A 12,398-nucleotide genomic window follows, 5' to 3' on the forward strand; every position below is an offset into this window, starting at 1 on the left:
GGAAGACGTTGGTGGCGCCGTTCTTGTAGGTGCCGTAATGCGGCGCGCGGCCCGAAGATGTCGTGCAGCCAGTTTCCCGAGAAGGTGAAGAAGTCCTTGGCCGCCGATGAAGAGGAAGGGCCCAGTAGTGCTGGCCGTTGCAGCTGGCGGACCACTTGGTCGCGCCGTCAAACCTCGTTGTTCGACACGGTGACACGGCCGGCGGCGTCCCAGCCCGAGACCATGAACTGGCGGCCGACGAGGGAGAACTTGTTGTGGTCGATCCAGATGTTGTCCCGTGTTGCCCAGCGTCAGGGCATCGCCGCCCCCACACCGACTTGGGGTTGATGTTGGTGAAGTGGATGTTCTGGATGATGATGTTCTTCGAGCCGATAATGCGCAGACCCTTGCCGACAATGACACCCTTGTTGCCGACACCGACGAGAGACTTGTTGCTGCCGACTTGCATGGGCTTTGTGCCGGCAGTGTCGTACTTGACCGAGGCAATGGGATTCATCCTGGCTGTGTCGCCGCATGAAAGCGTTCCAATGTAGTCCTGGCCACCCTTGGACACGGGGCAGTCCTTGTTCTCACAGCCGACCGAGGTCGCGGTGCCCTCGGAGCCGATGAAGTTGAATTCCCGGTCGATCAAGATGACACGGGGAGTGCTGTCGGCGAGCCATGCAGCGAGCCTGGTTTCGAGTCAATTATGCTTCCGCAGGACGACAGATGAGCCTGGAAACACTCACTGCTTGATGTCGGCCGGGACGGCCGGCGTCGCGCTGCCGCCGCCAGTCGTGCCGGCTGCCATTCCGAACGCCTTGCCCACGACCTGAGCGTACGCCGGGGACAGGACGCCGACCGCGACGGCGAGAAACATGGAGGCACGCATCCTTGCGATTCTTTCCTGTTAATAGTACTTGGGTGAAAGTAGATATGGTGATGTTTTCGTGTATCAAGTGGCGGTTGCCTCGGTGGATATCAGACCGGCCTGCGGAAGAAAGCCCGGACGAACGATCCTGAACACTGTGAAAATAGGCAAAGAAGCGAAAGCGGAAACGAATGTTGGAATGGTGTAAAGAGTGACAGTAACCAAGAATGCAGAACAAAACGGCGTGTGTCCTGGGCGTGACTGATCACTGCATCTGAGGGCTCGCGACTTATATCGTGATCTTCGGCATCCCCCGACCCAAGCTGGATATGGCAAGCTGCTCGGGGACTTCTCAAATAGGAAAGCCTTCAGGGGCGGCCAAGGACTCACGGAGGCTTTGACATCGGCGTTTACCAGGCTGGGGGCCGAGGTTCGTGGCGCTAATGCACATCTTGAAGAGGCGAATGCGAATATCCAGACGAAGGTATCAATCCAGAGTTGCGATGCCAGTTGTCCTGCACAAGACGAACCGCGGTGTCGAACGTCGCGACACACAAGGCGCGAGTTTCACGCAGCCTGTCCTCTAGAGAGGTAAGCACAGCCTCTCACTATTGGCTCCGGGTTGAACCTGTGATGTTACCATTGATACCTTTCCCGCCTCAACCACGTCGCAACAGATCTTGGGTCGGGAAACGGCAACAACCGTAATGTGTGGGGACCTTTGATGAAAGGGGCCCGTTATGGAAAGCCCCGAAGCAGACGTACAGGGTTTTCCCGGCGAAGTCGTGGTTTGCTTGTACTACGTTGGTCTAGCCCCGTTACACGTCGGCCGAACGGTCGTCCAGTGGCTGAATTAAAATTGATCAGACCCCACGCGGTCGTCTGAAAGCGTAAGGCTGCATCGTCTCGAAACACACGACTCGGACAACCTCTAAGATCGGGTTGGCCATGCGGCAGGATGCTTGGGTGCAACGCTGTTTGCAAAGACCCCAGGCTGGTCGCAAGCTAGGGACACTCGACGCCCACGAACAGAGCCTCGTCGTCTGGCTATGTAGACCATGGTCAAGCTCTGTGAGCTGAACCACTGACCGAGCTCCTCCTGAATACGGCAAGTGCGCTTCCAGTGTTCGTCATGGCGTGTGTGTGTTCAGGTCCTAACAACTGTTCCCCTTTTGCAGTGGTGGCGCTCAAGAGCACAGCGCAATCACAAGGGTTGGGTTGCATGTTGTTAGACCAGTGAGGCGCCTCAATGTATACCTTGAATGGGCCAGGATCATTTCCAGCGCACAGGTTGAAGCGCCAAAATACTGGGTACCGGAGAAAGCACTTCGCGATTCGGGCGATTTGTTGGCCGGTACCCAGGGTACGGTACAGCATCTACCTAGGTACCTTACCTACCTTACCTACCTAGGTACCCAGGCACCTGACCTAAGATGCCTGAGAGATCCTAGGGTCCACAAGAGGACATACTCGATAGCAGTAGGTAGGCACCTGTAGACAAAGCAAAGGCAGCGCCTCCCGATAAGTCATGCGGCTGCAGGGGGTTGTCGCTGGGGCAAGTCGCTGATGACCTTGGCCAAGTCGCTGATGACCTTGGCCACCAGAAGTGGCCTGTCGCCCAGCCACCTAGGTACCTGGGTAGGTACCTGGCGGTCGACATTGAAGATCAACGTCACCGTCTTCAGCCAACAGCCACCTCAAGGTACCTTAGGTAGGTACCTAAGGTAAGGTGCCGTACCCAGGCAGGCATCCAAGGTCGATACTCGGACCTCGACCAGCACATCAAGCCAAATACATGGAATTACGTAGGTACTTCAGTATTTTGAGCCCCGAAGACAACGCTCTGCGTCTTCCACCTCCACAGCAGGCGTCCAGTTTTCCTACGGACGGATGGGTCATGGTACGCAGTTGGAGGATTGGTTCTACCTTAACCAAGCATCAATCCAGTCACTGCAAGAGCCCGACGACAGCTAGTTAAGATGGGATTCGCATGTGCTCCCTCAGTCCATGTCGACAAGCGGCGACTCCAGGCTAATTACTTGGGAATAACACTGCCTTTCGTTCCGTCTTCAGGACGCAGATGATGCTGAAGCTCTCTAAGCTGTATCTGGTTACATCCCATGGCACACATCCGCACGTGCGACGTTGAGTTTGACCGAGATTTGTTCGTCAGATACAATTATGCCAAGCTCCTCAAACATCTAATGCCAATGCTATGAGAAGTTATACAGGGAGGCAATGTTCTTGGCGAATCTAGAAAACAAAGGAAAAGAACAAAGGAAAATAGAGAAGCATAGAAAGTCCGCACCAAGCCACCGCGACTTGATGGTAAGGAGCTGGGGAAACACAGCCGAGAATTTTGCGTGAAAACCCACGGTGATGAGTGCAACACCAATCGAAACAAAGCTCCCGACCTTCCAGCCGGTGCTGGTGCTGGGATTGTTCCTTTGATAACGGGCGACGACTTATACGTGTCTTGTCAGCACAGGGATGTCGTCAATCGTCGGAGCTCCCGCCGTGGTCTTGACAATGAGGCTAAAGATCATCCGCTGGCCGTAACGGGGGAAGAAGTAGTCGACGACAATCTTGGGGAAGGGACGTCTCCTTGATAGAGGCATCGTTCGTGTGTTGACCATGGTTGACAGCGGCGATGGCACGACCGAAGCGGGCCTCCTGGGCTTCGGCGAAAATGTCGGAAATATCGCTTTCTGTCAGCTTGGCATCGTGCGACGTGTCCTTCAGCTTGCGCCGGAGCGCATTGACCAGGACAGCGGACGTTTTCATGGCGCCGTTGCCTCCATGTGCACTGATGGTGTGGGCCTGCGTTTCCCGTCACGTCAGTTTTGTCAAGAGAGCTTGGGGCTTGGGGGGTTGTGTTCGGCATACCTTGTGAGCTGCGTCTCCAGCGGTGAGAATCCTTCGGTAATGCCATCGGGGGAACACATGATCCTCAACGCTGACCAGTGTGATTTGCTGTCCGTGAGTGTAGAGATCCTCAAAGGTCATGGTCTCGGATATTGAATCGCCTAAATGCTGCTCAGCGAGCTACGCTCGTGTTCTTTTGCGAATCAGGGAATGTTCTTGCCGATTGCCTTGTCCATTTCGGTGATCAAGAACCAGTATAAGCGGTCAGCGGGCGCAGTGAGAACCGTATAGTCGCAATTCTTGAAAAAGGCGTTGATTTGCACTCAGTGGTCCTGTTGGCACCGCTTTCGGCCTCTTGAAGATGCCGGAAATACGTTTGCATACGGATCGAAGGCCTACGGACATGGTCAGGATACGCATAACCTCAATGTTGGCTTGTGGGTTACGAACCAGAGAGCTCATCGTCGTTGAAGATGCCAGAGATGGTTTCAGAAACCAGGCGCCATATCTCTTTGCGAACTGCACTGTGGACACCAGGCAAGTAGGCAGGAATTAAGCAAGAAAGGAAGGAAGGCAGGCAGCCAGGCAGGCACGTAGGAAGGAGCAAGGAAGGAAGGAGCAAGGAAGGAAGGAGCAAGGAAGGAAGGAGCAAGGAAGGAAGGAGCAAGGAAGGAAGGAGCAAGGAAGGAAGGAGCAAGGAAGGAAGGAGCAAGGAAGGAAGGCAGGCAAGCAACCAGGCAAGCAACCAGGCAGATTGCTCAGGTAAGGTAGTTAGGTAGTTGCGACCAGACCATACCTAGGTACCTCTCTGTTATCAGAAGATACGAATAAAGCCCTGGATCCACGTGCCATTTCGTATGTCTGCTACCTGGCCATATCTTGGTGTGCTTGTTAGACATTCACCTTCTCTTCTCTGTAGGGTCGCTTCTACGTGCCGCCCAGCGAGACTATCACCATCGCATCGCCTTGGCTTCTCTCAACCGTCCTTAATGCCAGGCTGCACCGCCTGTAGGTCTCTTGTGTACAGTAAGAGATCAGCGCTTCACATTCGTCCATACACGGCAAGATCTTACAGGGCGGTGTCTAGTCCGAGACAGCAATGGGTCAAAAACTTGACGAGGATCACCAGCACTGCTTCGCAATGGTCGTCGCGGTCTCAGCATCCATTCGAAAGCCAACGCGGGCATTTCCAAAGGAACGACACCAACCTGTGGGCAGAAGTGGCATGCTTGCCAAGAATGGATGAGGCTCAGTAGGCCCAGGACCACGCGCATGGGCACGCATTCTCCCTTTCCCTTTTCCCCTGGGATGGAACCCGCGTGTGGCCAATTTGGGCTTCAGCGCCCGGCACGGGCCGAGACAGAATGGAAGCTGAACTGGCTGTGTCAAGTTCACGTGCGGAGAGAAACCGGGGTCGCCATCCAATGGCCGTGTCGTAATGAACTGGGGCATCCTTCAGCTCTCCCCAGTTCAGTCAGCCACAAAACCTCGTCTCGAGCTTGGCTGTACTGATCTGGAGCCCCTGAACGCGCACTATCGAAGACACTGTCCCAGTTGGCCATGCCAGACTGAGGAGCTTTCTGCCAATAGTGACAATGTCAACCATGAGGTCTGTCGTATTTGGTTACTCCCACCCTGGTCCGCCATTCAGCTCGTCCTCGAGTGGCCGGTCCAGGCCTTTTTGACGGCATACTCGTGCAACATGATAGCAACATTTTTGTCTCACGTTCTTCCCCCTCTTTTGCATTTATAAAGGGTAGACTGGTCATGGAACCAGCTTGTTTGCAGGTCGCGCTGTCTTCTGTTCTTTCCACTTGCTCCAGAGACAGATGATCGTTATCCAAATTGGCCCGACATGTCCCGAACAACCGTTCCCTGTGCGCACCAAGCCCACGATAATCTCAACAGAAAGCGGCTGGTTATCTGCTGCGATGGAACCTGGAATAACTCGTGAGCAACTCCCCATTCCCGATAGCCTTACACGTCGGAAGCCCCTGACAAAGAACCATGAAGAAACGACACCGACAGCCCGGCCACAAATGTGAGCCGTTTGGCCGGCGCAGTCGCCCACAAGTGCTGCAGCGGCATGCCGCAGGTCATCTACTACCACCCCGGCGCTGGCACCGAGTCGTCCTGGGTGGCCAAGAAGCTCGGCGGTCTCCTCGGCCTTGGCGTCGTCCAGGACATTGCCGAGACATATCGCTTCATCTGCGACAACTACAACCCCGGCGACGAGATTATCCTCATCGGCTTCTCGCGCGGTGCCTTCACCGCGCGCTCCGTGGCAGACATGATTTGCAACCTGGGGTTTCTGAACCGTGCTGGCCTCGACCATCTCGGCGACATCTTCCACGACTACTCCACGTGGGAGGAGTGGGCGGATGAGAAGAAGTTTGACCCGTCGAAGCACCTTGTCGGCTTCTGCATCGAGAACTATGATCAAGTGCAACGGAGGAACATTGCGTGGAAGAGCCAAAATGCTGCCAACCTGACCACGGACACGTCTGTACAAGGCGAGCCCCCCGGCTCCATGAAGCAACGGCCCAAGGAGGCCAAATCGTTCCAGGAGAGCATGCTCTCGAGTGGCGGTGCCAAGACGGCGCCCGAATACGCCAAAGACCTTGAGGACAAGATGTACGATGGGCTCCTGAAGCAGAAGAAGATTCTTTGGGAGAAAATCAGAGCAGCCAAGACCCGGGCCGAGATCTCGGCGCTCTACCGTCAAGAGCTTTTCGATGTACGTATTTTCCCCCCTCGTCCCCTGCTGCGCTGTGTCGTAAACGGCCGATTGACACCACACAGCACAGACTGGCCTTGACGGAAAAGGCCAAGAACGGGGATTCGGGCTTCAGCTACGTGCCCTGCCCGGCCAAGGTCAAGGCTGTCGGCGTATGGGACACGGTCGGCAGCCTCGGAGTACCCAAGGGTCCTTGGCGCGCCGTTACCGGCGGCCGCAGCGACGACGAGATTCGGTTCGCGAGTCTCGAGATGCACCCCAACGTCCAGCACGCCTTCCATGCGCTGGCCCTTGACGAGTACCGCTCGGCCTTTGGCCCGACGCTCTGGGAGCTCGGCGCTGAGAACACGACGACGGTGCTGCGCCAGGTCTGGTTCGCGGGCAACCACGGCGACGTTGGTGGCGGATGGGAGGACGAGCAGAGCGCCAACATAGCGCTCGCCTGGATGGCCGACCAGCTGTCGTCCGTTGGTGTTGAGTTCAGCAGGCCCGAGATGCAGCGCGTCTTCTACGACGTACGCGCCTCGGCCGTTCCCCAAGCCTGGGACATGGCCCAGATCCACGACCCGCCACCCAAGACGGCCGCTCTCGACGTGGCCGTCAGCAGTGCTACTTTCAATGATCCCACGCCCCGGAAGCCGGGCCTGTACTACCGTGACGCGACTGTTGACAAGAGCGGCAACGTGTTCACCAAGTTTGGCCGCACCGTCAAGGGCTGGGTCGGCATGGGACCGGACCGCGTCAAGCTGTCGACGACGGAAGAGCTGGTCCACCCGTCCGTGAGGCTTCGTTACCAATACAAGGGTTCAGCTCCGAAGGGAGAAGAGGGCCCATATCGATGCCGGGCTCTCATTCAAAACGGGTACCGGCTCAAAGAGATTCCCACACCGAAGCCCAGGAAGGCCCCGTCCATTGAATCCCCGGAACCCGTCTATAAGGCTGTCAGCGGCAACGTCGCGGCGTTCCGCAACGATAGCGACCTCGGTGACAAGTCCTTGGCCGATGTCCCGGGGACCACTCCGCTGGTGCGCGTCCAGCAGCCGCACGAGGAGTGTGACGTCGTGACCCTGCCACCCGCGCAACGCGGCTGGATGTGGGTGCGCCCAGCGCAAGGCAAGGATGAAGCCGAAGTCAAGCTGTACGAGGAGCAGATCGGCCTCTGGGAAAGACTGCACATGAAGGTGCAAGAGGAGCTGGTGGACTGGAAGCCGCTGTACGAGGCGAGACAGGCCAAACTGAAAGCGGCCGAGGACGCGAAGCAGTGGGCGGCCGTCCGAGTCGCCGGCACAGCAGCCTCGGGCGTCGGAAACTTGCTGGCAGCGCCGTTTGGGGCCATCAGGAGGTGGCGCACCAGCAACCCTGATGCCGAGGCGGCTGTCGCCCAGACCATTCTGTACAACGCTGTGTGGGGATATCACGACCTGATCGTTTGGCTGAAGGGTGATGTTCGAAAGCTGTTTCCATGATGGGTGAGGTTGCTGATGGCTGGAAAGCTTGGAGCATGTACAACGAACTGTGTGTCTCCTACTAGCTTGCCTCTTAAGCGCGAATAACAATGATATGATTCCAACGATCTTACGTACTAAGGGTTGGCCTTTATAGGTGTAGATTTTGTTCTCCATCCTCTTTCCACAAAACCTCAAGTGTGGCTTCTATATTCGATGGAACTTGATCGTCAGAGACTCATGGCATGTTCAGAATTGACGAAGAATGGCCTGTTGCTGTAAGGTGTTACATACAGCTACACATCATGCACTTTTGAACCCATGCTGCTCACTCCATGTACATGACATCGTTCATTAGGATGCCATGTAGCATTAAGCGAGCCCGCTCATGGCCAAGACCATGCCATGATATTGGTCAGCCAGGGAGGAAGGCAATGACGACATCTCGCCGAGTCAACATGCCAAGCCGTGCTGCTCAACATGAGAAACCATCTAATATTCAGCTGATCAACCATATCGCGCTTGTCAAGTGAACACCAGCATAGGGAGATTCCGGTGAAAGACACTCAGAGCTGCCATGCCCATGCCGTCACCCAAGCCACAGCACAGTGTGTCCGCGACAAGGCTAACATGACAGGTCACTCCTTGTATCATTGGGTCATGCATTCTGAAGAGACAGAGATGTGCTGCTTGACTACATACGTGCTCGGACCTGACTACCATGAGAATCTGTCAGGATATCCTGTACGACGGCCAAGGCCCCAAAGAGCTGATGTCGTGATACTTGCGAGCAACCAACTGCAGATTGATCGGAGCGCCCTCAAAATCAGACTCATCCCAAAGCCGTCTGGCCTCCCTACACGCGTCGCTCAAGGGTACATAGCTCGCATCATACTTCTCCCCGCGCTGGGTGACGATGGGCGTCGGGAATACGACGCCAGGGTAGTCGATAAAATTGTAGAGCGACGTGTACGTCCAGGTAAACGCCGTGTCGTGCGCACACGCCGGGCCGATGTAGGCGGGGCCCAGAACCACGTCCACGTCCTGCTCCGCCCAGCTCCGGGCGAATTTGATGCGAAAGTCATCTCTGTCTTTGCGCATGAGGGCCACGTCCTGCGCCGTGAGCATCCCATGGGGCTCGGCGTCTTTCCAGATCCATTCTGAAAGGGGGTGGAGAGGCTCGCCCGTTGCGACTATTTCGTCCCTGGCACCTTGACCGCCATCGGGCCAATAAGTTCTCCGAATCTTGGACCAGGCATCGGCGGCACCGAAGGGCTTGAACGATGTGACCTCTACGGCGCCGGCGTACTCGGGATCGGAGAGAAGCTGTGCGAGCCCAGGCCGTCGCCCGTTTGACTGGTGGCTGCGGTTCTACGAAAACATCATTGTCGATGATTCCGATCTTGAGGACCCTAGTCATCCGCGTCCGAAGACCGGTCCAGGGCATGGGAACAAGTTTTGGGTCAGTGAGGTGCGGCTCCTTCGAGAGATCTACTCGAAGAAACAGGTCCATGTCTCTAAGGCTGCGGCACATCGGTCCTGGAGCGGCTAGCACGTTAAGCTCTGCTGGGCACGGATTGGCCAGAAAGCGATCTGTGGGCAGCACGTATGATGTGGGTTTGAACCCATAGATACCGCAGAACGCCGAAGGTCCTCTTATTCTGCCTCCTATGTCGGTGCCCACGCCGAGAACTGAGCCCTTCATGGCGATGAGCGCGGCCTCCCCGCCAGTGGAGCCGCCAGCGGACAGGCGAGTGTTGAAGGGGTTCAGGACCCGGCCCCACAGCGAATCGCTTTCCAGATGCATGATGGTCTGTGGCTGGTTGGTCTTGCAGTAGAAGACAGCTCCCATGCTGCGCAGGATTGCGGTCATCTGGCAGTCCTCGCTGTCGATGGCGATGCTGCCGAGGCAGCCGGCAGAGGAGGGCTTGCCGGCAATGGGGATATGTTCTTTGATGCTGACGGGTACGCCGTGCAGGGGCCCAACAGTCTTCCCAGTGGCGTCGAGGTGTGCGTCGAGGTGGGCAGCCTGCTCGATGGCTTCTGCCATGAACCACTGGGTCAGGCAGCAAGTCAGCTGGTGGGCGATGATGGCCCGCTTGGAGAACGCTGTGGCTACGCTGACGGCGGTGAATTTGCGGGAGGCAATCGCTGCAGCGAGACCAACGGCATCGTAGTTCTCAGTGATGGCGAGCTCTAGAGGCGACAGGATGCCGCAAGTGACAGGAATGTTGGAAACGTCAGGCGGGGCATTGTCGATGATATCCTTGGAAAGGAAGTGTGCGTGAGGGACCTTTTCGCTGAACGCTTGTAGGATATCCGCCCGCTTTGCTTCGAAGGCGTCGGTTCCCCGAGGCACCGGCTTGACTTGTAGAACACAGAATGGTTTCGAGTCCATTGTTGGTTGATGTGCATGTGGAAGACGGTTCAGGGAGGAAAACGGAGGCTGGTCGTTCAACCTTGACTTGGTGTATTGCCGGAAACTCAGTAGGGGTGCGTGCGATGCTGGACCAAAGGCAGACAAAGTCAAAAGAAGGTGGCAGCGTGCTTGATGACATGAATGTATGTGCCCTCGGAAAATCGGTTGTTTCCAACCCCTCACAAGGTGCAACTATCTCGGAATATCACCGCACCGACGGCTGTTGAGGAAGGCACCATCGAGACTCTGATGTGCGTGACACGACACCCTGGCCATCATATCTGGTACCTACGAGATAGCCATATCTCCAAGTCCAAGGGCTGATCTTGGATCAACGGAGATACGACATACTCTTGGAGACCCCCGGAATCGCTAAGCGACTGGCTGACTATCAAGCTGACCCGTCAAAACAACAGAATCATAGAGTCCGAGTATCGGCTCTGGCCAATTTTTCTTTGCGTAGTCGTAGTCCCTAGCGGTCTCATACTCTAGAGTGTTAGCGCTGCTCATGGCGTCCACTGGTTTAGTTTGATCTTTGCCATGAGATCCTTGGCTTTCGCGACCACAATCGGCGTGACCCTGAGTGTGAACTATCTGATTGATAGCTATCACGATATCAGCGGAGATGCGATTGTGACTGTTATCTTGGTCCGCAACACCATGTCCTTTGCCGTCAGCTACGGGTCAGTTCCCCTTTCCTTGGCTATGCAGAGCTTATGTCTGGGAGAACCAAAAGCAACTGACAAGACATACAGAATCACGCCCTGGCTGATGAACCTTGGTTATCAGAATTGTTTTATCTCTGCTGCTTTCATCGGCATGGCCACGTCGTCGGTTTTCTTCGTCATGATTAAGTATGGAAAGAAATTTCGAATTCGCAGCGCCAGCAAGTATCACAGACTTGTCAGTGCCGCAGAGTCGAAATGGTAGGGACGTGGTTGGGACATCTCGTTGTCCGATGATGATATGTTGCGGGGAGATACTGTGGGCGAGAAAAAACGTTCGTCGGAGGTACTCGGAAAGTTTACAAGAACAAGGCGACCGTGAGAGTATCCAGAACGTTGTCAAGTGCCTCTAGCAATATTATCACTGTGATCAGGGCTGAGGCCTGGTTGGCATAAATTCTTTAGCTTGTGCAGTCTTACTGCGAGTTTCATGCCTGGCATCAGGTGTACCTTTCGTTCTTATCATCGACTTCCCTACCGTGATGCTGCTATATACCAACCTTGCCTATTCCAGGTAGTCAGGCCCGCCACAAGAGTTAACCTAGCGCACTAAAAACACCACTAAAATAGCCAAGCTATCGTGGGGAAGCGGGGGAACTGGGCCATGCCGCTCTTACACTCGGAGTTCAAGCCAGGAACCCGAGACCAGATGGTGATGCCACCGCGGTGTCTGCGGATGACTGCTTCTATTGCGGATGGGACGGTAAGACTAGACGACCGTTCTACTGTAGAGGAAAACATTCACAAACGGCACCCTAGAACGCTCCTAACTTAGGGGATAACTACCGAGGAACTATATTCAGGTCGGATAAGGCCAATTTTAGTTCTCGTATAAGGCTACTATATCACCGACTATTAATGCCTAGAAGCCTATCCTTTATTAATGTTGAGAGGGCTTCACTGCTTATGTGAACCCCAATCCAGTACTTCCGCTGTGCTTGCGAGCTCTGAATAGGTAGGGTATCTGATAAGTCTTGTGATGGTTGATTCTTGATTTATTCTTGTCTGCTTCTCTGAGTTACTGCTACCTACGTGAGTCAGATATACCCATCTGCTCTCAGCGATCACGTAAGCCGTAGTTCACGTGCTCCTGAGAGCAGTGGATCCCAGATATCCCAGATATCTTAGATATCACCATCCTAACCACAGAGTTCCCTAATATTAGTTCAACAATTAAAAAGGTTTTAATTAACGATATTAGTATCCATATATTCGTTTTATTTAGATAGCGAATATAATACCTAACCGATAATATAAACCGAGCACGCTCTTACTTATTACTTTAATTACTTATAGAAGATAGAGATATCGATAATAGAGAACGATCTCTAAGGAACTATCTAGGCTTACGTACCTA

The 12,398-nt window shown here is 55.0% G+C and overlaps 5 protein-coding genes across 5 annotated transcripts in view; 2 read left to right on the forward strand and 3 right to left on the reverse strand.

Moving 5' to 3' along the window:
• The window catches only part of VDAG_08734 (pectin lyase), a gene marked incomplete at both ends in the record, with an annotated part of 1,486 nt that extends 615 nt beyond the window's left edge, over window positions 1-871 (reverse strand). The window contains 2 exons of the mRNA XM_009651051.1: window positions 8-647; window positions 729-871. Coding sequence (XP_009649346.1) covers window positions 8-647; window positions 729-871 — 783 coding nt within the window. The remainder of the gene's footprint in view (window positions 1-7; window positions 648-728) is intronic.
• A 2,444-nt stretch (window positions 872-3,315) lies between these two features.
• Window positions 3,316-3,856, reverse strand: VDAG_08735 (FAD binding domain-containing protein; the record flags this gene model as incomplete). The annotated part of the gene is made up of 3 exons (XM_009651052.1): window positions 3,316-3,435; window positions 3,494-3,670; window positions 3,737-3,856. 3 exons carry the CDS (start codon window positions 3,854-3,856, stop codon window positions 3,316-3,318), a joined length of 417 nt encoding a protein of 138 aa, XP_009649347.1.
• Window positions 3,857-5,570: 1,714 nt separating this feature from the next.
• VDAG_08736 (peptidoglycan binding domain-containing protein) lies at window positions 5,571-7,918 on the forward strand (the record flags this gene model as incomplete). Its single annotated transcript, XM_009651053.1, has 3 exons — window positions 5,571-5,665; window positions 5,729-6,452; window positions 6,518-7,918. The coding sequence occupies 3 exons, from the start codon at window positions 5,571-5,573 to the stop codon at window positions 7,916-7,918; spliced, it is 2,220 nt and encodes a 739-aa protein (XP_009649348.1).
• A 711-nt stretch (window positions 7,919-8,629) lies between these two features.
• Window positions 8,630-10,295, reverse strand: VDAG_08737 (acetamidase; the record flags this gene model as incomplete). Its single annotated transcript, XM_009651054.1, has 2 exons — window positions 8,630-9,223; window positions 9,279-10,295. 2 exons carry the CDS (start codon window positions 10,293-10,295, stop codon window positions 8,630-8,632), a joined length of 1,611 nt encoding a protein of 536 aa, XP_009649349.1.
• Window positions 10,296-10,856: 561 nt separating this feature from the next.
• Window positions 10,857-11,246, forward strand: VDAG_08738 (uncharacterized protein; the record flags this gene model as incomplete). Its single annotated transcript, XM_009651055.1, has 2 exons — window positions 10,857-10,999; window positions 11,072-11,246. The coding sequence occupies 2 exons, from the start codon at window positions 10,857-10,859 to the stop codon at window positions 11,244-11,246; spliced, it is 318 nt and encodes a 105-aa protein (XP_009649350.1).
• Between the last annotated feature and the right edge of the window lie 1,152 nt (window positions 11,247-12,398).

This window comes from Verticillium dahliae, genomic scaffold, assembly GCF_000150675.1.
Source record: "Verticillium dahliae VdLs.17 supercont1.22 genomic scaffold, whole genome shotgun sequence".
NCBI classification, from domain to species: Eukaryota; Fungi; Ascomycota; class Sordariomycetes; order Glomerellales; family Plectosphaerellaceae; genus Verticillium; species Verticillium dahliae.